General features: G+C 35.2%; 20 protein-coding genes across 20 annotated transcripts; 14 read left to right on the forward strand and 6 right to left on the reverse strand. All coding sequences in view use genetic code 6, as the record gives it.

Moving 5' to 3' along the window:
- SS50377_26546 (uncharacterized protein) lies at positions 1 to 930 on the forward strand (the record flags this gene model as incomplete). The annotated part of the gene is made up of 1 exon (XM_067910353.1): positions 1 to 930. One exon carries the CDS (start codon positions 1 to 3, stop codon positions 928 to 930), a length of 930 nt encoding a protein of 309 aa, XP_067763109.1.
- A 1-nt stretch (position 931) lies between these two features.
- On the reverse strand, positions 932 to 1,651 carry SS50377_26547 (Endonuclease III; the record flags this gene model as incomplete). The annotated part of the gene is made up of 1 exon (XM_067910354.1): positions 932 to 1,651. One exon carries the CDS (start codon positions 1,649 to 1,651, stop codon positions 932 to 934), a length of 720 nt encoding a protein of 239 aa, XP_067763110.1.
- A 97-nt stretch (positions 1,652 to 1,748) lies between these two features.
- On the forward strand, positions 1,749 to 1,976 carry SS50377_26548 (Cysteine-rich protein; the record flags this gene model as incomplete). The annotated part of the gene is made up of 1 exon (XM_067910355.1): positions 1,749 to 1,976. One exon carries the CDS (start codon positions 1,749 to 1,751, stop codon positions 1,974 to 1,976), a length of 228 nt encoding a protein of 75 aa, XP_067763111.1.
- A 181-nt stretch (positions 1,977 to 2,157) lies between these two features.
- SS50377_26549 (WD40 repeat protein) lies at positions 2,158 to 4,101 on the forward strand (the record flags this gene model as incomplete). Its single annotated transcript, XM_067910356.1, has 1 exon — positions 2,158 to 4,101. The coding sequence occupies one exon, from the start codon at positions 2,158 to 2,160 to the stop codon at positions 4,099 to 4,101; it is 1,944 nt and encodes a 647-aa protein (XP_067763112.1).
- A 180-nt stretch (positions 4,102 to 4,281) lies between these two features.
- Positions 4,282 to 4,713, forward strand: SS50377_26550 (histone H3; the record flags this gene model as incomplete). Its single annotated transcript, XM_067910357.1, has 1 exon — positions 4,282 to 4,713. One exon carries the CDS (start codon positions 4,282 to 4,284, stop codon positions 4,711 to 4,713), a length of 432 nt encoding a protein of 143 aa, XP_067763113.1.
- Positions 4,714 to 5,206: 493 nt separating this feature from the next.
- On the forward strand, positions 5,207 to 5,647 carry SS50377_26551 (histone H3; the record flags this gene model as incomplete). Its single annotated transcript, XM_067910358.1, has 1 exon — positions 5,207 to 5,647. One exon carries the CDS (start codon positions 5,207 to 5,209, stop codon positions 5,645 to 5,647), a length of 441 nt encoding a protein of 146 aa, XP_067763114.1.
- Positions 5,648 to 5,788: 141 nt separating this feature from the next.
- On the reverse strand, positions 5,789 to 6,304 carry SS50377_26552 (Ubiquitin-conjugating enzyme E2; the record flags this gene model as incomplete). The annotated part of the gene is made up of 1 exon (XM_067910359.1): positions 5,789 to 6,304. The coding sequence occupies one exon, from the start codon at positions 6,302 to 6,304 to the stop codon at positions 5,789 to 5,791; it is 516 nt and encodes a 171-aa protein (XP_067763115.1).
- Positions 6,305 to 6,343: 39 nt separating this feature from the next.
- Positions 6,344 to 6,820, reverse strand: SS50377_26553 (Ras family domain-containing protein; the record flags this gene model as incomplete). The annotated part of the gene is made up of 1 exon (XM_067910360.1): positions 6,344 to 6,820. The coding sequence occupies one exon, from the start codon at positions 6,818 to 6,820 to the stop codon at positions 6,344 to 6,346; it is 477 nt and encodes a 158-aa protein (XP_067763116.1).
- A 185-nt stretch (positions 6,821 to 7,005) lies between these two features.
- Positions 7,006 to 7,908, reverse strand: SS50377_26554 (Metallo-beta-lactamase superfamily protein; the record flags this gene model as incomplete). The annotated part of the gene is made up of 1 exon (XM_067910361.1): positions 7,006 to 7,908. One exon carries the CDS (start codon positions 7,906 to 7,908, stop codon positions 7,006 to 7,008), a length of 903 nt encoding a protein of 300 aa, XP_067763117.1.
- Positions 7,909 to 8,138: 230 nt separating this feature from the next.
- SS50377_26555 (uncharacterized protein) lies at positions 8,139 to 9,674 on the forward strand (the record flags this gene model as incomplete). The annotated part of the gene is made up of 1 exon (XM_067910362.1): positions 8,139 to 9,674. One exon carries the CDS (start codon positions 8,139 to 8,141, stop codon positions 9,672 to 9,674), a length of 1,536 nt encoding a protein of 511 aa, XP_067763118.1.
- Positions 9,675 to 9,724: 50 nt separating this feature from the next.
- SS50377_26556 (uncharacterized protein) lies at positions 9,725 to 10,261 on the forward strand (the record flags this gene model as incomplete). Its single annotated transcript, XM_067910363.1, has 1 exon — positions 9,725 to 10,261. The coding sequence occupies one exon, from the start codon at positions 9,725 to 9,727 to the stop codon at positions 10,259 to 10,261; it is 537 nt and encodes a 178-aa protein (XP_067763119.1).
- An 88-nt stretch (positions 10,262 to 10,349) lies between these two features.
- Positions 10,350 to 11,096, reverse strand: SS50377_26557 (Endonuclease I; the record flags this gene model as incomplete). The annotated part of the gene is made up of 1 exon (XM_067910364.1): positions 10,350 to 11,096. The coding sequence occupies one exon, from the start codon at positions 11,094 to 11,096 to the stop codon at positions 10,350 to 10,352; it is 747 nt and encodes a 248-aa protein (XP_067763120.1).
- A 224-nt stretch (positions 11,097 to 11,320) lies between these two features.
- Positions 11,321 to 11,761, forward strand: SS50377_26558 (uncharacterized protein; the record flags this gene model as incomplete). Its single annotated transcript, XM_067910365.1, has 1 exon — positions 11,321 to 11,761. The coding sequence occupies one exon, from the start codon at positions 11,321 to 11,323 to the stop codon at positions 11,759 to 11,761; it is 441 nt and encodes a 146-aa protein (XP_067763121.1).
- Positions 11,762 to 11,802: 41 nt separating this feature from the next.
- On the reverse strand, positions 11,803 to 12,093 carry SS50377_26559 (uncharacterized protein; the record flags this gene model as incomplete). The annotated part of the gene is made up of 1 exon (XM_067910366.1): positions 11,803 to 12,093. The coding sequence occupies one exon, from the start codon at positions 12,091 to 12,093 to the stop codon at positions 11,803 to 11,805; it is 291 nt and encodes a 96-aa protein (XP_067763122.1).
- Positions 12,094 to 12,369: 276 nt separating this feature from the next.
- On the forward strand, positions 12,370 to 13,326 carry SS50377_26560 (uncharacterized protein; the record flags this gene model as incomplete). Its single annotated transcript, XM_067910367.1, has 1 exon — positions 12,370 to 13,326. One exon carries the CDS (start codon positions 12,370 to 12,372, stop codon positions 13,324 to 13,326), a length of 957 nt encoding a protein of 318 aa, XP_067763123.1.
- A 37-nt stretch (positions 13,327 to 13,363) lies between these two features.
- On the forward strand, positions 13,364 to 13,594 carry SS50377_26561 (Ubiquitin; the record flags this gene model as incomplete). The annotated part of the gene is made up of 1 exon (XM_067910368.1): positions 13,364 to 13,594. The coding sequence occupies one exon, from the start codon at positions 13,364 to 13,366 to the stop codon at positions 13,592 to 13,594; it is 231 nt and encodes a 76-aa protein (XP_067763124.1).
- A 159-nt stretch (positions 13,595 to 13,753) lies between these two features.
- SS50377_26562 (uncharacterized protein) lies at positions 13,754 to 14,248 on the forward strand (the record flags this gene model as incomplete). Its single annotated transcript, XM_067910369.1, has 1 exon — positions 13,754 to 14,248. The coding sequence occupies one exon, from the start codon at positions 13,754 to 13,756 to the stop codon at positions 14,246 to 14,248; it is 495 nt and encodes a 164-aa protein (XP_067763125.1).
- A 222-nt stretch (positions 14,249 to 14,470) lies between these two features.
- SS50377_26563 (uncharacterized protein) lies at positions 14,471 to 14,704 on the forward strand (the record flags this gene model as incomplete). Its single annotated transcript, XM_067910370.1, has 1 exon — positions 14,471 to 14,704. One exon carries the CDS (start codon positions 14,471 to 14,473, stop codon positions 14,702 to 14,704), a length of 234 nt encoding a protein of 77 aa, XP_067763126.1.
- Positions 14,705 to 14,797: 93 nt separating this feature from the next.
- On the forward strand, positions 14,798 to 17,824 carry SS50377_26564 (uncharacterized protein; the record flags this gene model as incomplete). Its single annotated transcript, XM_067910371.1, has 1 exon — positions 14,798 to 17,824. One exon carries the CDS (start codon positions 14,798 to 14,800, stop codon positions 17,822 to 17,824), a length of 3,027 nt encoding a protein of 1,008 aa, XP_067763127.1.
- A 388-nt stretch (positions 17,825 to 18,212) lies between these two features.
- Positions 18,213 to 18,503, forward strand: SS50377_26565 (uncharacterized protein; the record flags this gene model as incomplete). The annotated part of the gene is made up of 1 exon (XM_067910372.1): positions 18,213 to 18,503. One exon carries the CDS (start codon positions 18,213 to 18,215, stop codon positions 18,501 to 18,503), a length of 291 nt encoding a protein of 96 aa, XP_067763128.1.
- Positions 18,504 to 18,511: the final 8 nt, after the last annotated feature.

The raw sequence follows: 18,511 nt of genomic DNA on the forward strand, positions 1-18,511 counted from the left end.
ATGAGAAGCGTTATACTGTCGAATAATAATTAGTTGACAAAAAATAGACTTCAAATAACTAGTAAATAACCAAATTTTGATATAACTACACTTAATATTTAAGAATAACTCAATTTTTTACAATGTATTGATAATAATATACCGACAGCGTTATTACTCACTTTAAAAAGTCTTAACATCGAAAATTAAATCCTAATAGACAAAAATCTGTATGGATCTCTGTTTCACCGACTCCATTTACTAGATCTCGACCAGACTCAAAATTTGATATAAAACTTGATTTCTACGCCACCAACTTCGCTCCATTAGGTAAATATCATTTCATCACTGGTCCCGCACCCTCTAAATGACTCATTGGAAATAGATAGGTTCATTATAAATTCTTGGCTTGCACCGTTCCCCAAAAATGCTCTAAATCTGATTTCCAAGCTCTCAGATAACTACATGTTGTCAGAAACATCATTTTTCAACGCGCTAAAATTTGCAGAAGACGAGCTTCCAAGAAACGCATTAGAATCGCTCACAGCGCTTCATTTGCTCGCTTACGAGGGCCGCGGATTTTCTGATTTCGCCAGAATCGCTCAGATTGCAATTCAATATTTGTTTTCCACTTCTTATTTAGTAATCACGAAAACGTTCCACTTCATCACTGCATTCATCTTTTCTTTTTCAGATTTTACCCACGAAATCGAAAATTCAATTCAAAATTGGAATTTCATTCCCACAATTTCGGCAACAATCGAAATCTGCAGTAAAAATTACGAAGCCGCGACCGCGTTTTGCGAGTGTTTGAAAGCAGTTTTGGAGGCATCCGAGCCCGAATTCTGCCGTTTTCGTGAGATTGGAAAGGGTATTTTATCGAATTTTGAATCCATTTTTTACGCCAACGAGGACCTGAACTTTAGCGATCTGCTCAACTGGTTCGCGTGACTCATTTTTCGTCGTTTTTCGCCTTTCCCTTCTCACGGCAGAACGCCCTTATCGTACAGTCTGCGCACTTTGGCCCCTTGGCAAAGCACCAATTTTGGCCGAAACCGACCAACAGCTCGTTGATTTGGCCCCACTGGGCCTCTGGGATCCAGCTTTCTAGCTCCTCGCCGACCTTATCTGGCTTCTCGCTCAAATCGGCGTTTCCGGCCCAGCCGAGGCGCTGCGCGATGCGGCAGACGTGCGTGTCGACGGAAATTCCGGCGTTCTGGCCGTAGCAGACTGCGAGGGTGATTTTTGCCATTTTCATGCCGATGCCTGGCAGGGCCAGCAGGGCTGCCAGCGAGTCGGGGACGTCCGAATCGTGCGTTTTAGTGAGAATTTCAGCTATTTTGTGCAGATAGACAGCTTTCTTCTTGTAGAAACCGACGGGGTAGATGAGCCGTTCGAGGGCGTCAGGGGCCTCCGCCAGCACGTTCGGGACGGTGAGCCGGTGCGTTTCGCGCAATTTCATTGAATTCCCATCAAATACAGTTTTCTGGTCGAATTTGCAGCCCAAAAACTCGTCCAATCGGTTAATAGCGGTGGCTGTTATCGGGTCCTTCGTCTAGGACGAAAGCAGGAGCGCAACCAGGTAGCGGAAACGACCATCTTTAGTCTCGTTTGTGTCAGAAAGGCAATGTGCACCATACTGGTCGACTTCAGGCGTGCGGATGCTGCGCATTTTTCGGATTAGCGGAATTATTGACTCTAAGTTTCTTGACATTTGTAAAATAAGTAAATAATTTATATTAGGATATAATTTTATACATAAAGTGAAAATGTATTGTAAAAAATTTGCACCGAGCTCAAAAGGTCTAACGTGTCAAACGTGCAGCTAAAGCTGCATATTCTGCAAAAGGCTTACCGATCAGAAGTTTCCAGTTTTTGTTTGCAAGAAGCATAGCGAGGATACCTGCTGTTGTGTTTGTGGTAATTTCGCCGAAGTAGAGGGGTTTGCTTGTGAATTTTGCGAGGCAAAGTGTTGTGAGTGCTGCTACCTCGAATGAGTGAGGCTTTAGAAAATATGTATTTAAAATTTTACTTTGTTTTAATTAATTTAAAAATTATATGATATTTTATACTATTAATATATATTTTTATTAATAAAATCTTTTAAAGTCAATATTATTTTAATGATTATTATACATATTTACATTTAATTTGCATTCCACTCCACATTTTACCGCAATGGATCTGCTTTATCAATCTGCACTCACCATCAACTCCCAGCCATTGACATTGCACCCAGACGCACTTATTCTTGCAGCTGGCCGTAACCTAATTTCGATTTCCACGGACTCGAACCAGCGTATTTTTCCCGGCCACACGAAGCCAATCAGCGCCTCTACAGCTTCACCAGATGGGAAGTTTCTTGCATCAGCTTAAATAGGAGCAGTATGTATTTGGGACTATGAGACCGGCGTGGCAAAGCAAATCACTGTCCCAGGATACGTAAAATAACTAAAATTCTCCTAGAAGAGCGACTTTTTGGGAATTTTGCTCGAAAATGGCGGGTTTCAAGTATATGACATGAACATTAACAAAATTGGCCAGTTTGTCTCCAAGGAGGCCGAATTCATAGAGTTTTACAGCCTCTCCGATGCCCCAAGGTCGTCCCAGTTTTGCGTTTCTGCAGACAAAAACAGGCTTATAATCCACGAAATAAAGTTTGACAGAGCGAGCTTACAATATCTTATGTCGACAGATTTCATTCAGGTACCTGCCAGTGGTATTTAGCGCGATTTCACATGCGGCGTCGTTAGCTTTCCATTCGTATATCTAGGGACTCCTGCAGGCGAGATTGCTGTTTTTAACATTGAAACGCAGACTTTCAGAGGTTTATTGAAATATTTTAAGGGCAAAGTCTCTTCAATTGTCATCCTCTCAGAAGTTTGCATTTGCGCAACTTCGTACGATGGCGATATTATAACTCTGTAAGGACACGATTAGGAGTTTTTGGTGGCTTCTGAGTTATCAATAGATAGTAACATTATTTTTGCCCAAAATTACAATGACCAGTTGATCATTCTAACATCTTCTGGAACAATTTTATCCATTTAGCTTGAAACATCGAATTCTAACACTTTCCATCACTAAAAGCAAACATCTGAGAACTTGAACCGCTTTGGAAATTAAGGGCAGCTTCCTGCATAAAGTAATTACACGTCATCTCTTCCTCATCATAGAAAGTTTAATGAGAAAACGGTAGAATTTGAAAATATCCAGTAAACAATATTTAAATTAGTATCTACCAGTATGATTATTCTTCATAGTTTTCCTCAATCCCCATTAACTCATTCTGCCTTATTATAAACCAATTCTGGAGAAATAATTATAGGCGGAACATAGACATCATTAATTTAAGCATGGTAAAACGGTATTTTACTAGCTCAAATTCGCTTAAAATCTGCAACAAAATCTCTTAAAGTTCATGAAAATCTTATTTTTACTGCTCAACAGAGCACTCTTTTCTGTCTATCGTTCGATGGCGAGTTCCATATTTAGTACGAGATTCCCTGTGGTGAAATAACAAGCGTGGCTGTTAATGAAAAATATCTTGCAATCGGCTGCTTGGACGGTAAAATATTCGTCTATTAGGTCGAGAATGGCCGTAATATTGCTAGATTTACTGAATTTTCGTGTGCAATTTAGGACATGATTTTCGATAATTTAATTGATTAGATAATCCACGTGAGTGTAATTGACGGATATTTAGTTAGTTATGATGTGATAAAGCAGAAAACGTTGAAATCGCGAAGTTTAGGAAGGGCTGGACGAGTATTTTAGATGCAATAAGTTGATCACGGCCGCCATGAACTAGTTTGTGGCTGCTTAGATAATACCGTTAAATTTTTCGATTTTGATGTTAATGAGGCAGTTTAGGTGGCCGAATTACCTAGAAACTGCTTATAGAACGGAAAGATGTTTTGTGGATTAAATGGAGATCGAATTGTTGCTGGAGGCGCTACGATGGACGGTGATGAAGTATTGGCTTTAATGAGAGAAGGAGAAGAAGAATGGGAAGCTGTAGATTGCCAATTAGCCAATGGTGTTGGAATTATTGGTGTTTTGGTTGGTAAGAACGTATATATAATTGGCGATGGAGGTGAAATTATGGCTTTTGAGTGGTGATGGAGATTAAAGAGTGATTGTAGGGATTATTTTGATCTATAAATTAATTTTTTGGGAGAGGCTGATTTTTATACAGTAAATTTTTAATTATATAATTATTATATCAGAATATTAAGTAAATATTACCGATAGCTGGTTTCTTGTCTTCACGCCAAATTTTTAAGGTTCTCTCCTTCAAGAATGGCTCGTACTAAGCATACAGCAAGAAAATCCACCTCTGCTACCAAGGCTCCCAGAAAGACTATCGCTCGTAAGGCAGCCCGTAAGACTGCTGGTACTGCCGGCGGTGTTAAGAAAACTCGTAGATCTAAGCAGGGTGCAGTCGCTACTCGTGAGATCAAGAAGTATTAGAAGTCAACTGAACTTTTGATCAGAAAGCTCCCATTTTCTAAGCTTGTCCGTGAACTTGTTACAAATTATAACAAGAACGACGTTCGTTTCCAAGGACTCGCCATACAGGCTCTCCAGGAAGCTTCTGAAAACTATCTCATCAACCTCTTTGTCGACACCCAGATGTGTGCCGAGCACGCTAAACGTGTCACTATCATGCAGCCCGACATGGAGCTCGCTACCAGAATTGGTAAGCGTGCCCAGCCCGACCACAAGAAGTGAGTTTGAATTCATAATTAATTAATATTTTATATTGTATAATTTTTTAAATTGCATATATTTTTCCCAGAGTACTCTATTATCTTAAATACAAAAAGAAAGTAATAATAAAAACAATAATATTACCTTAAAATATTTTTAAAATATTAATGAATTCTACTTTCTCTCATTTTTAGAATAAATTATCATAAATAAATTTGGATAATATTGTGTTTTGTATTTTTAAGATTTATCAAATCTTCACGAACCACAAATCAAAAAATTTTACGAAATTTTAAAAATCGCTATACTGTAGTATATTATGTTAAATATTAATGTGGAAAGATTTTCGTTTATGGTATCGTTTGGATTATCACTGAAATTAAAAGATTTCTTACTATTTAATACATAATACTATAAATATATTTTTTGTACTTATGAAAATATATATTATTATATTGAAAAACGACTATAAATTTAACACTCCTAAGAAAGGAATTTCCGTTTCACTTAATATATGGCTAGAGTAAAAAATACTATCTCTCGTTCTGGAGCTCGTAAAGGTATCAAGGCTCCTCGTAAGACAATCGTTGCCAAAAAGGTAATTGCCCGCAAGTCAGTCTCTGACAAGACCGTAAAGGCTCACCGTCGTTCTAGATAGGGTGTAGTTGCTGATCGTGAAATTAGACGTATGCAAAAAGATACTAACTGTGTTATCCCACGTAATCCTTTTGCCAGACTTGTCCGTGCTGTTGCTCAGGATTATGGTAGTGCTGAAATCCGTTTCTAGGGTTAGGCTCTTCAGGCTCTCTAGGAAGCTGCCGAAGCTGTTTTAATCAGAACATTGTCTGATTCTTAATTGCTTGCTCAACATGCTCATAGAGTAACCATAATGGAGAAGGATGTTTAACTCTATATTACTATCACAAGACCCGCATGGGCTCTCTCTATGAAGTGAATGTTGGTTATTAATAGTATTATATATTATATTTATCTATTTAGTTTTAAATTGTTTATTTCATCTATCAGAATTTTTAGTTCTTCTAAATAGTGCTACTTTTGAGAGTAAATAAAAAGGATATATACTCAAGCTATGTAATCACTTTACATTTTCACTTCGCAATTCAATAGGTAATGCGTCTTCTAATGACTGCTTGACCCTCTCTCTTACTTTCATTTCGTACATATGACGATCACAAACGTAGGTCTATGCTGCTTCAGGATTTGCTGGATCATCTGGATTTGGATCACATAATAGTGATTATATTTAAATTAATAAAGATCTAATTGAATATGAAGGCGACCAACCCTCTCTATCTTTTTTCAAAGTATTAAGACAGATATCACCATTTTTATATATATTAGGATGATACATAGAAGTTTAAAATCTAACCTTTGGTGGGTCAAATGGATATTCTGTATCTTTAAATGATATTTCTAATAACAATACGGCATTTTACCATACTGTTTGATCTGGTCCTAAGATTACAGCATCCCAAATTAAAAAATCCGCATCTGATCTTGGTGTTGTACTTATATCTTATATTGGATTCGCATGTATTTCAGCTATTTCAACTGTGAGGCGTTTTCTTTTGATAGATTCAGATGATGACATGAAGGAAAGACATTATATATAATATAATATTATAATAATTCATTAAAATAAATACTTTTAGACTTAAGGATAGCCAACTTTATTCTAAACATCCACAACTAAGTAATCTGCATTTATTCTTTATTGAAACTTCATAACCTCTCTTGAATTATCTAAAACTTATTTACCAAACCAATTGTTACATAGTAGTAGCCATTTTGGCCCTTTCGCATACTACATAACATCCTCTGCATCATTTAACGCTTGCAATAGACTAGCAGTAGAAGTACCATTATAAAGAACGAAAATATAGTCATCTTTAGACATACTTTCTATAAATTCCCTTCTTTAAGCAGTAGGTCCGTACGAGTCAAAAAATTCAGCCATTCGTGTTTTTGATCCAATTTTAAATTTCTTGTTCCATACGTCCTCTTAACCTCTTGGTGTCGCAGCTGCCGTGAAGGCACAGAATTTATGTATAAACTACGATTTTCCTGATCCTTCAGCTCCGACCACGCATATTTTTACTGCGTCCATTTTCCTTGTTTTTCGTGTAAAATAATTATTAATAATATGCAAAAAGTTTATTATATGTTATCAAAGAAGTTGAGAAAATATATAAAATATAAATGAATTTTTTAAGTGCAGTAAAATATTTACACATACTTGACATAAAAATTTTCAAATATATTACTATCACTTTGATATAGAATATAATAAAATCATTTAGCAAGTCTTCTTTGAACTCTGTAGAAAAGACCATCCGCATTGATATCACCTTAAGTGATTTCCCATGCTCTCTCTACATTATGAACTTCAAAATGTTCAAGTTCTTATTTGATTAAGTTTCTAAACTTATCTTTGATTTCGCCTTCTGTATCACACTATTATATGATTTTGTCACATTCATCAAGTTGTCTTATTATAGATTCAATGATTTTATTTAAGTTTTAACCATCGAAACAATCAAAATGAGTTGGCTGTATTATCTTTGGCTCTAGTTCTTTAACAATTTATACCGTCTATTTCCATGCTTTTGCATCAAATTGTGAAGGTGAAGTGCAAAGTAAAGGACAAAGACCTATTTCCTTGAATCCAAATCCAAATCCATCACCAGAAAATAATACACTTTCCTATTTGAAATAAAACATAGCATGATGGAAAGCGTGACCTGGGGTATGAAGGCATATAAAGCCAGCTACTTCTTGGTTGTGCTCAAGAGGAATAACACGGGTGGGATTCATACGCTAAATATTAGGATAATCTTTTTCAAATACTTTTTCACCATAAACTTGAATTGCTGCAGCAGCAAGCTTTGATAAAGGATCAGTAATATGAGGGACAGCAGCTGGATGAGCATATACAGTAGCACAAGGAAGCTTTTGGGACAAAAGTCCAACACCTCCCATATGATCTAAATGTGCATGTGTAATAAAAATTTACTTTACTGCATCAAGTGGGACGTTATGATCTACTAAAAATTCTATAGTGGGAGGAACCGATAATGTTGATCCAGCTTCAACGATAGAATAATTATTTGGGCTATGCTTAATTAAATGTACAGAGCAAAAATGTTCTGCAATGAATTTAGTATCAATCCTCATAATACACTCAGGTAACTCCATTAAAGCAAAATCACAAATTCATGATAATACTATTTAATAATATATTGCTCTCAATAGAGAATAAATAGAATCTTACTTATTATCTATAAAATAGAAGTTAATTGGTTAATAATTATATAGTATAATATTATAAATATAAATTAAATATATACAAATTATTCTTAATTTTATTAATAATTAAATTATTATACATAACCTTACATTATACAATTCCGCTTCAATTACCATTTATGCTATCTTGCTGTGCGAATACTTAAAAATGGCCAGTGTAGGCTATTACTCCGGAAGAAGAGAAAAATCTTCAGGATTTATTTGATCTACCGGTTCCAGAGTTCTAGGATGAAAAAATATCATTTACAGATTTAATGAAAGCTAAAGAGGAAATTTTAGGAATTAAAAATAAGTATAACTTAGGCGGTCTTGTTGATTAGATGGGAGAATCTTCAGATAGTATAAACTAGGATCTTGGGTATGTTAGCGAAGTTTTATCAAGCAAAGGCAAAGATACTGAATAGGATATCGTATTAAAAGCAGAATAATATGAGGATATGAAAATTGTCATTGACGAAATAATATAGCAAGTCAGTAGTTCATAAAATTATGTTGAAAATGAAAATATAATTGTAACTTAAATAGATTAGATATAAGAACCATTATCCGAAAAAATCGAAGCTATATAAGTAGTTACTGAAACTCCTGTTAATATTGAGTCTGTAGATATTCATCAAGTTCAGTAAAAACCATTATTATAGTCGTCTATGCCAGTTATTTACGAGATCTAACCTCCTGCTCAGTAAATATAATAGCAAGAATAAAAAGAAGTTATTTCTCTTATTCAAATAAAATAAGAATATGAATAAACTGAAATTAATAATTTAACAGATATTATGGTGCCAGTTGAAATGCGTAAGCATGAATTTCAATTAAAGAAATCTGGTTATAGCTTACCACCAACAGCTGTTGTTGAGCTAACACAATCTAATAAAGTAATAATTTCATAAGAAAGAGTTCAAATTCAACCGTTTCCAGGAGTAATAAAACCAGTTATTTAGCATACATCTTCTCCTTCTCTCAAATAACCAGCTAAAGTTAAATCACCATAACCTAAAAAATCTCCTATTGTTAAGAAATCTATGAGCGAAGTAGAAAGTAAACTTTAAGAAGCAGAAATCCAATAGCAGCTAGCTTTAAGTGGGTTAGAAGAACATTCAGATAAGTAACAAGATATGAAGGAAAACCAGTCGAATCCATCCCAATCAACATCACTTCAACTTACAGAATCCACTGCACTTATTTCTGCATAAACATAAACAGTTACATTCAGTACTATAAAACTTCTTGCAACGCCTTCTAATCTTCTTGGATACGTCAATGCTGAAGAGATTTTTTCTATACCTTTAATAACCTTAAAAATCGTTTTTAATGATAAAAAACGAGAAATTCGTATTTAAAAGTACAAAATATTATCTTCAAACTCCCAAGAATATGAAAAACGTAAATCTAGATTGATAGCTTTATAATAACGGACTGATTAGCCAACACCTGTCCTAAGAATTGATTTATAGAATTAAAAAATCACTTTAATAAGTAAAAATGAGGCATTAAGTTATGCATTTGATTAAATTCTTTTTAAAGAATATATAGGTGTTAAGAGCTTTTTGAGGATGCGTGCTTGTGGTGTGGAATTTGCTTATTAAGGAAATGAAAGTTAAGTTAGATTGCTAAAAGAAAAAATATCAGTAGGTGGTGGAAAAGAATGGAACTGAAATATGATTATTATATAATATTTATACAGTATATTATTTTTCACTTCTTAATGTCAATTTCTCTAAATGAGATTTATTTTATTGAATAGATGGCGAAGTTTTCAATGCGTGCTGATGGTCGAGACTGTGATTGTTATAGAGATGTTTTTGTGATGTCTAATACAGCACCAAAATCAGAATTTTCAGCTTTTGCAAAGTTAGGGAGAACTTCTGTCGAATTTGAGCTTTTGTAGCTTTAGGAAGGATCTGATTTGACACATAATATTATAACTAATATCTAATCGTAAGATAAAATTTATGCTGCTCATCTTGAGTTACTGTCAGCTTTTGTTCCAGAAAATCACGTCCTGCACGTTAAATTGCTTACTGGTGGTTCTGGGATTATTAATTGTGCCGTTTCGGTGTTAACTTATTGGAAAATTGATCTTAAGTTCATTTCTTTAGGAAAAGTAAACAGTACTTGGCTTGCTGATCCTAGCGAGGAAGAGGAAAAAGCTTCACGGTCTATATATATTAAGGTTTATAATAAATAAATCATTAAAGTGTTTGGTTTTGGATGCGATCTTCCTGAAGTTTTAAAAAATTGAGGTGAGTTAGAATATATATTCTTGATATTAAGTGAATAGTAGTTAAAACTAATTGACTCTGAAATTATATTAGTACAACATATTACTATCACTTGCATGGATATTTACCTTCGCTTAAATCACAATAGGCACGACGAACAAGACCAAATTCCTTAATAAAGGGGTTTATATTTCCTTATATTTCCTCTATTCTCATTGCCTATTAATTTTAAAGATCAGTTGCTGGGAATAACAGATCCCATTCAATCATATCATCAATTAAAGTAAAAGTTTTCTTAAGAGATTCAAATTCGTTTGGATATCTAACATAAAAATAAGCTACAGCTCTAGCTGTATCACCTTTTTAAATATCTCTAGGTTCGAATCGATTTCTTTTATCAAGAATAGACCAGTTTTCTCGATCTACAGGTTTCTGCGTTACTATTTAACGATTTAATCCATAATATTTTTAAGCAAATTCATCTGGTACATACTAGAATGGATAATTCGAACGGTCATTATTAGTTACGTTCCAAGAGATTTTGCAATGATAAAGGTCACTTACCATAGGTTCTTTCTTGGCGAAAAATGACTACGGAATCGTATGTTCGCAGTTTAAGTCTTTTGCTTTATTGCATTATGTATTCATAGAATCATAAAGGCATTCCATTCGTATGCCTGAGTAAATATCATAAATTGCGTTATCAAATGGATCATTCATGATATAGCCATACAGCTATTATCTACCACGATTATATCCTAGTTGTTTATAATTTATACCAGTTATGGGTGTCAAAGCAGCGCGTAGTTGTTAACCAGAAAACTCAGGAAAGTATTTTTAGAGTAAAAGTATCATTTTTAGTTGATTTTTATTATTATAAAATATAAAACATAAATTTAGGGAAGTAGTTTTTATTTACTGTTTTTTTTAAATTAAGTCAATTATATTATTAAATGAGATTAAAAATATATAAACGAATATAGAAGATAAAATTAAAAATACTCGAAAGCATAAGAGATTTGTATTTTCATATTTATTTCAACTGTCGATTTTATAAATTATATATTAGGCACAGATTCATGTTTACAGTATTTCATATTTAAAATTATGTTCATATAATTACATAGAAGTATAGTATCACGTGTTGCTTACGCTCTTGCTAGTGGCGGTAAACGGGAACCAGATGTGCCAGGTCGCGCGCCGGGCCGAGGCGTCGCGGGGGCTCGGCGAGGAGGTGCCGCAGCACCTGGTACGCCCCGACAACCTACGCTTCGTGCGCTTCGACTACGCCGCCCAGCCGCGCTTCTGCCTGGAATGACCACTTTGTATACTCCCCACTCCGGAATGGCCTGACGCAGGAGAACCGCCCTGGCCGAGAAGAGGAAGCAGGAGCAGGCGGCCAAGACACAGACACAGCCGGCCCAGAAGTAGCCGCCCAAGGAGCCAAAGGCCGCCAGGCCCGCGGCGCGGAGGGTGGCCAAGAAGGCAGACCGCGCCGAATGAACGCGCGGGCTCGGTGAGCGAGCGGGGGAAGCATGCGCCCCGGGAGTGAGAGCCTCAGTCACTTGCCAGTCATCGTGCGCCGCAGCTGCACGTACCGCTGCTCCGTGTCAGCGTGCTCCTGCTCCAGCTCCTGGATCTGCAGTTCCAGGTCCGGGAAGTCCTCGTCCAGCTCCGCCGCGATCGCGTCCTCCCCGAACTCCGCCTCCATGGGGGCGATCACGTCGAAGTAGAACTGGTACACCTGGTGCTGCGTCATCCGCGGGAAGTTGTCGCTGCGCCAGATGCGGCGCTCCTCCGCCGAGAGGTGCTGGTACTCCGCCGTGTTCGGTGCGTAGTCCACGTGCTCCATTCTTGGGTAGTATATTTCATTATATATTATAACACTATTTTTAACGATTCCTAAACTAACCTTTAAAAAAGAATAACCTATCTACTATAAAAAAATATTGTAAATCTAAACTACTTAGCTTTCATTCTAATAAATATTAAACAAAACTAATTCCTCATATAATATCAAATAACAAGTATTTATATTTCCAAAATTCAAGTTTTCCACTTTTTTGATTTTTATATATCATGTAATTAGTATATAATATTTATATTTATGCATTTTCACTTCTCATAAATGAATATGAATATTTATGAAGAAATCGCTATTACCAATAGATTAATTTCAAAAGAGCTCATCCTAGCGATTTAAAGCATTAGTATGGAGAGTTTGCCCTGCCATTAAGAACTTGAGGAAAGCCTATTTAACCATTTAGAGCCTTAACAGAAGATATTTTTCAACTCGTTGCCATATTCAAGCTAGGTAATACTAGATATAGAAATAAGTATCATAAATCATTAGACGTTTCCCGTAGATAACATATTACTGGAAAGTTTAAGCTGTAAAAATATTAGAGAATGTTCTTATTTAGACTTCCACAAATTACCATATAGTTAAGAAATCATGTAGGATTTATAGTAGAACATAGGAGAGATTTAACCAGTTGATAATGTTTTAAAGGCATAATTTTTTTAATATTTGCCTTTTGACGCTGAGATAATCTGCTCCTTAAAGACCGAGCAAAAGCCAAAATAGTCTTCTTAAACGCAGCTATTTGCAGTATAAGCTGCTCCAGTTTAAGAATCTTTTGATGACGAAGAATTGGATTTCGATTAATTGCCGAATAATTTACAACTCATTTGTTAGCTTAAGTCGCTGTTTAAAAGCAACAATAGTTATGATAAAATGTATAGTACTTTAAGTTCGTTTGCATCAGATGAACTTATTTAGACTATTAAGAAGCCTAATCCAAAGTAAATTTTAAATTTCAACGCACCAGTCTCGAGCTTGCTAATTAGCCAGATCAAGATACGCGACTATATGAATATTTAGGATCTGCCGATTTCGGAAATTCTCGTTACCGACCTGTATTCAAATTCTAAAAACATGTTATTGTAGCTAAATCAGGTTGTTGCTAGTTAGATTAGTTAAATAGATCCCCCCTTTAGTTAGTAGCTAATAGATTCAATTAAAGAAATAGTGGATTAGGATAGCAGAATATTATTAGCTATTCAAAGGTTAATAAGTTAGTGATGTTTTTATATAGTATATAATATAATTACTTCTTAAAATGATAATAAAAATTTAGCTGAATACCGGCCATATTATCAATGTTGACATTGATATTAAGGACACAGTTGTTTAAATAAAAGAGAAAATATTCAAGCAAGAAGGATTGCATCCTGCATAGTAAAAACTTATTCATTCTGGTTAATTGCTTCAAGGGTCAAAAACTGCAGAGGAACTTTAATTACGTGCAGGAACAACATTATAATTAGTTGTCAACTTGCGTGGTGGATGAGGTTATTACTTTTATTTTTAATAATGTTATCGTTTTGTATACTCACTATTTATTCCATCTACATATTATCAGTATACTATATAATAATATAGTATGTGTACATCATATTCCGTTTACTAGAGTTATTATATATATATTAAGCATATCACGAATCATAAAATGAACCCATCCTAATCACTTTTTGAACTGGAAACCCGTCTCGCCGATCCAAAAATAGACATAGTATCATTGAATAATATATTATCAATAGCAAAAAGTTTGCCATTACCAGATTCATCGTAGATTTCACAAAGAATTTTTTAGGATAGGTTGTCATAAGTGATTTTAGACTGTGAAATGTAGCTAAATACATTTAAGGTAATAGATTAAAAGTTTAACTAAGTTTCTTCAAATAATTATTAGTCATTTAATGAAACAAATCGCATATTCGATGAAACTATTGAAATGGCAGGAAATGCATAGAGTATTTTAAATCACTAAACAGCAATATTAAAAAATATACATTTAAAAGTTTTAAGTGTTGCTGGAAAGTTAGAGATAGGTGGAAAGACAGTCGACTAAATTCTTCGCATAGAGCAATTAGGAGGGTTTATAAGAGCAATCGCCGTAGGTTTAATTATAGTTATTTGGTTATGCATAAAAATTTTAATGTGAGCGATATGTATTTTATTATTTTAGGGTATATTTGTTAAGTAAACAATATTTATATAAATGCACGTTAACATAAAATTATAATAAATATTGTAAACTGTAGAATTAGATGATATAACATGTTTTTTGATATGATTACTTATTTTATGTACATAACTGAGACAGTAACATAAAATAAGATTATTATATAATATTATATATATAAATTTTTCGCTCCGTTTTCAAATGGAATCTGTTGACTAAGAAATGTAAGCACTAGAAGCCTTTGTTAAAAGGCTCGAATTCTTGGTTTCTCAGAAGGAACTTGTAGCTAAAGAATTAGAAAGTACTTATGGTCAGATGAAAGATGAAATTAATATGCGTAAGTAAGCTAAATACGGAAATACTTCAGGTATATTCATTGTTTCAGCTTTAGCTCTTGCCTGTGTTGTTGTAGGTCTAAAGTGGATTATTAATTGATACAAAATGATTATTATTTAATTTTAAAATTTTAAAAACTGATATTATTTAATATTATAATATAAATAAATTCCGTTTCATTTCCACTTTACAATGGCTTATGTCCCACCTGGCGGTCGTCCTACTACTGCATATGTTCCCCCTTAAGGAAGAACAATAAATACTGAGGCTTAATCTACTACTTTTGTCCCAACAGGAGCTAATCAACCTGTTTTAGAAGCAATGACTCTTTTCTAGCATCAACCAGTGAAAGTAGAAAAGAAAGAGTTAACAATTCAAGAATTATCTACGGAGTATCTAAAATAATTCTAATCTGCCAAGTTTTCTACTAAACAAAAACCTAAGGTAATATCTGAATAAACTTAAAAGGCATTAACTTCAAGAAATGTTGAGAGAAAGCAAAAGGCTCCTAAAAATATGGAGCTTACTGATGCTGGAAAATCTAACTTATTATAACTTCATAATGTTGCATTAGATATTTAAAAGGATATTGACGAGAAAAAACCTATTCATGTTATATTATAAAACTACATTCTTTACACGCAGAATACTCATTTGCCAATGTATATAGATACATATAGATCTGATATTATTATAACAACAATGAGTTTTATAGGTTTACTTTTCGAATCACGTTAAGTCAATATTATATACAAAGTATTAGATACTGTTAAAGGTGTTTATTTCAAGTTTTTCCCATAAATCTAAGAAGAAATTCTTAATTTTATACTAGTTAAGACATTAGATCTAGTAACATTACTTCCAGAGAAATATACTGCAAAAATTTAGAATTCCCTTATCTTTTATAATGAAAAACTTTCTGGCGAAGAAGATACTATTTTCTTTATTTTCTCACTTACATTTAAAGTTATGTAGTTCGCGGCTACATGTTTCTACCCAACCGTATTCTGTGAGGCTTGTAGTAAGCTTATGATGATTTCAGTTACTTTCGCTCGTTACGAAGAATTGTAGTAAATTATTGACACAGCTGAGTAGTTTTCTTGGGAAGATAATTTTTATGATGATTACTCAAGTGCTTATGTATAAAAGTTAGTATATTTACTTAGAGCAGATATGATTTCAGCTCTTCTAGCTGTTGCTGATTATGAAAATTGTTATAAACTTTTAGTATCTACTAGCTCTCTAGTCAAAGTAAATTTAGAGCAACAGTTTGTTGATATTGATGATATTCATATTGAATTATTAAGATTAGTTAAACTTAGTATCAAATATTTTAGTTTAACTAATCAATATCTTTACTAGGCACAATGCTAAGAAAGCTTTATTAGACTAAGTATCGCGTTCAATATCGATGTTGATCAGCTCTAAAACTATGCTGATGAAGCTGTTATCTTAATTAACTGCCTTCCACATATTTTGAGCAAAAATTTCGTGCCTAACTTCATGCTAACAGCCAACTATAATTTCTCTTTAACAACATAGGTTTAAGACATCTCTTATATGTTCATTTCGGACACTATTGCACCATCTTAAGATATTTACAACTTAATGTCCTTAAAACAAGGCGTTAGAAGCAAAATTTACGGATCTGTGAATTCGTACGTAAAAATTTCTAATGAATTAATTAGCTTTTTAACAGTGTTCTGTCAATTTCCTCAATACTTTTAAGATCCAGAAATGTATTTACAATCAGCTAAAGCAGCATTATAATCCTACTCCGCTTCAAAATTCACCATCAGCCTAGTCGCTTTCGCTGATAAAATAACAGAGAAGTTCTTCACTAACGCAATTGCTCTTTTCTTGATTTAAAGCATCCAAACTGGCAAAAACAACCTGAAAATAGACGAAATTTCGCAATTTGTTCTCACTTAACTATAATCTCTCTATCCAAACGACGAAATCAACGTTCCGACGTCATCACTCGCGCTCGTTAGGCTCATTTTACCGCTTGTTAAGCTCCCAATTTTCGCAAATTCAAACATCAAATTCTCCCTAATTTCACGCGAATTCACGTTCAGATAAGCGAAACTGATCAAAACGAAGCAAGAATTTGATGAAATGAACGTCAAATTTACGCAAATTTCAGATTTCAAGCCCCAGCAGTCAAAATTCTACAATTCCGGAATTCTCTGCGACGCCCTGAAACTCGTCAAACAGACCCACAAACCAGCCCATTTGACCGCTTTGAATTTTGCAGAAATCATCGTCAAAAACAAGCTTCAAATCGCTGAAACGGAGCTCAAAAAGAGGAAAGAATTCGAGGAAAAGCAAAATGCCGAAATGAAGCTTTCAGAGCAGCGCGATAAAGAGCTCAAAAAGTTGGCTGAAATCAAGCAGGAGGCAGACAAAATGAAACGTGTTTTTACTGATATAATCACGAAGCATATTCTTAGCAGAGCCAACGACGACGAGGAACTCTCAGTGTACTTAAAATCGATCAATCTGTCGAATTTGAAACCTATTTAGTGGCAGGGAGAACTTATGAAAAAAGAAGCAGAATTCAACAGAAAACGGCTCCAGGACAGGTAGAATTTGCTCAACAGTCAGACCCAAAAAGTGGAAGCGTAGATCTATTATATCAGATAACTTCAAATTGAAGAGCGTAAAAATACTTACATGACATAGGTGGAAGGGTTGAATCAGATGCTCAAAGAAATCGTCCCAATCCGTTTTGAGCAGGAAACTGCGAGCTTTGAGGCGAGTAAAACGCTCAAACTCCACTTAGCTGATATAGGAGATTATCAATTACTTGTGACAGAGCAGAAAACAAAATTCGATGAATATTACGACGAAGAGGCTGCGATTTTCGAGCAAAAAGTTGAAGAATTGGCAGCCAAACTGAAAGCCGAAAGCGACGCTGAAAAGGCAAAAATTTTGTCCTAAGAGGAAGCAGAAAAGTAGAAAGCTGAATTGGAATTGGAGAAAATGAGGCAGAAGAGCTTGTTAGAAGCGAAAAAGGTAGCCGAGACTAAAGTTTACAGACCTGGACAGGGCAGTGGCGCGTATGTTCCAGGTGGAAACGGAAGTATATACAGACCTGGGCAAGGGAGCGGAAATCCGTATGTGCCGAAATCTACAGTTATAAAGCCGGCCCAGGGCGGTGCGTATGTACCATAGGGGAAACCTGGGATTTACGTACCACCTGATGCCAGAAAGTGAGCGGTTGGTATAATTTTTTGGGGTCTGGGGCAGGGGAGCAGAATTAGCGTTCGCTGTTGAAGTTCTAAATGTTTATGTTGTAAATAACAGCTTTCTAAGTGATTTAGAGATTTGGTGTATTATTCAAATTTAATCGCAAGGAATCGTCGGTGCTTCGAAACCAGCTGTTGACAGTACATCACATAGTGAATTAAATATAAAGGATAGCGTATTGTAAAGCTAGTTAATATGAAATCCACTAGAAAGAAAAAATAATAGCGAAAAACTGAAGTTTTGGTAGATTGACGTACCCCGAAAATCTCGCAAATATCTTTATTATATATCGTTATCTGAAATGTACTATTCCATAAAATTATATATTCAAGAATATCATTTATACTACCCAAGAATGGAGCACGTGGACTACGCACCGAACACGGCGGAGTACCAGCACCTCTCGGCGGAGGAGCGCCGCATCTGGCGCAGCGACAACTTCCCGCGGATGACGCAGCACCAGGTGTACCAGTTCTACTTCGACGTGATCGCCCCCATGGAGGCGGAGTTCGGGGAGGACGCGATCGCGGCGGAGCTGGACGAGGACTTCCCGGACCTGGAACTGCAGATCCAGGAGCTGGAGCAGGAGCACGCTGACACGGAGCAGCGGTACGTGCAGCTGCGGCGCACGATGACTGGCAAGTGACTGAGGCT

This window comes from Spironucleus salmonicida, chromosome 6 (assembly GCF_000497125.1).
Source record: "Spironucleus salmonicida strain ATCC 50377 chromosome 6, whole genome shotgun sequence".
Taxonomy (NCBI): domain Eukaryota; phylum Fornicata; order Diplomonadida; family Hexamitidae; genus Spironucleus; species Spironucleus salmonicida.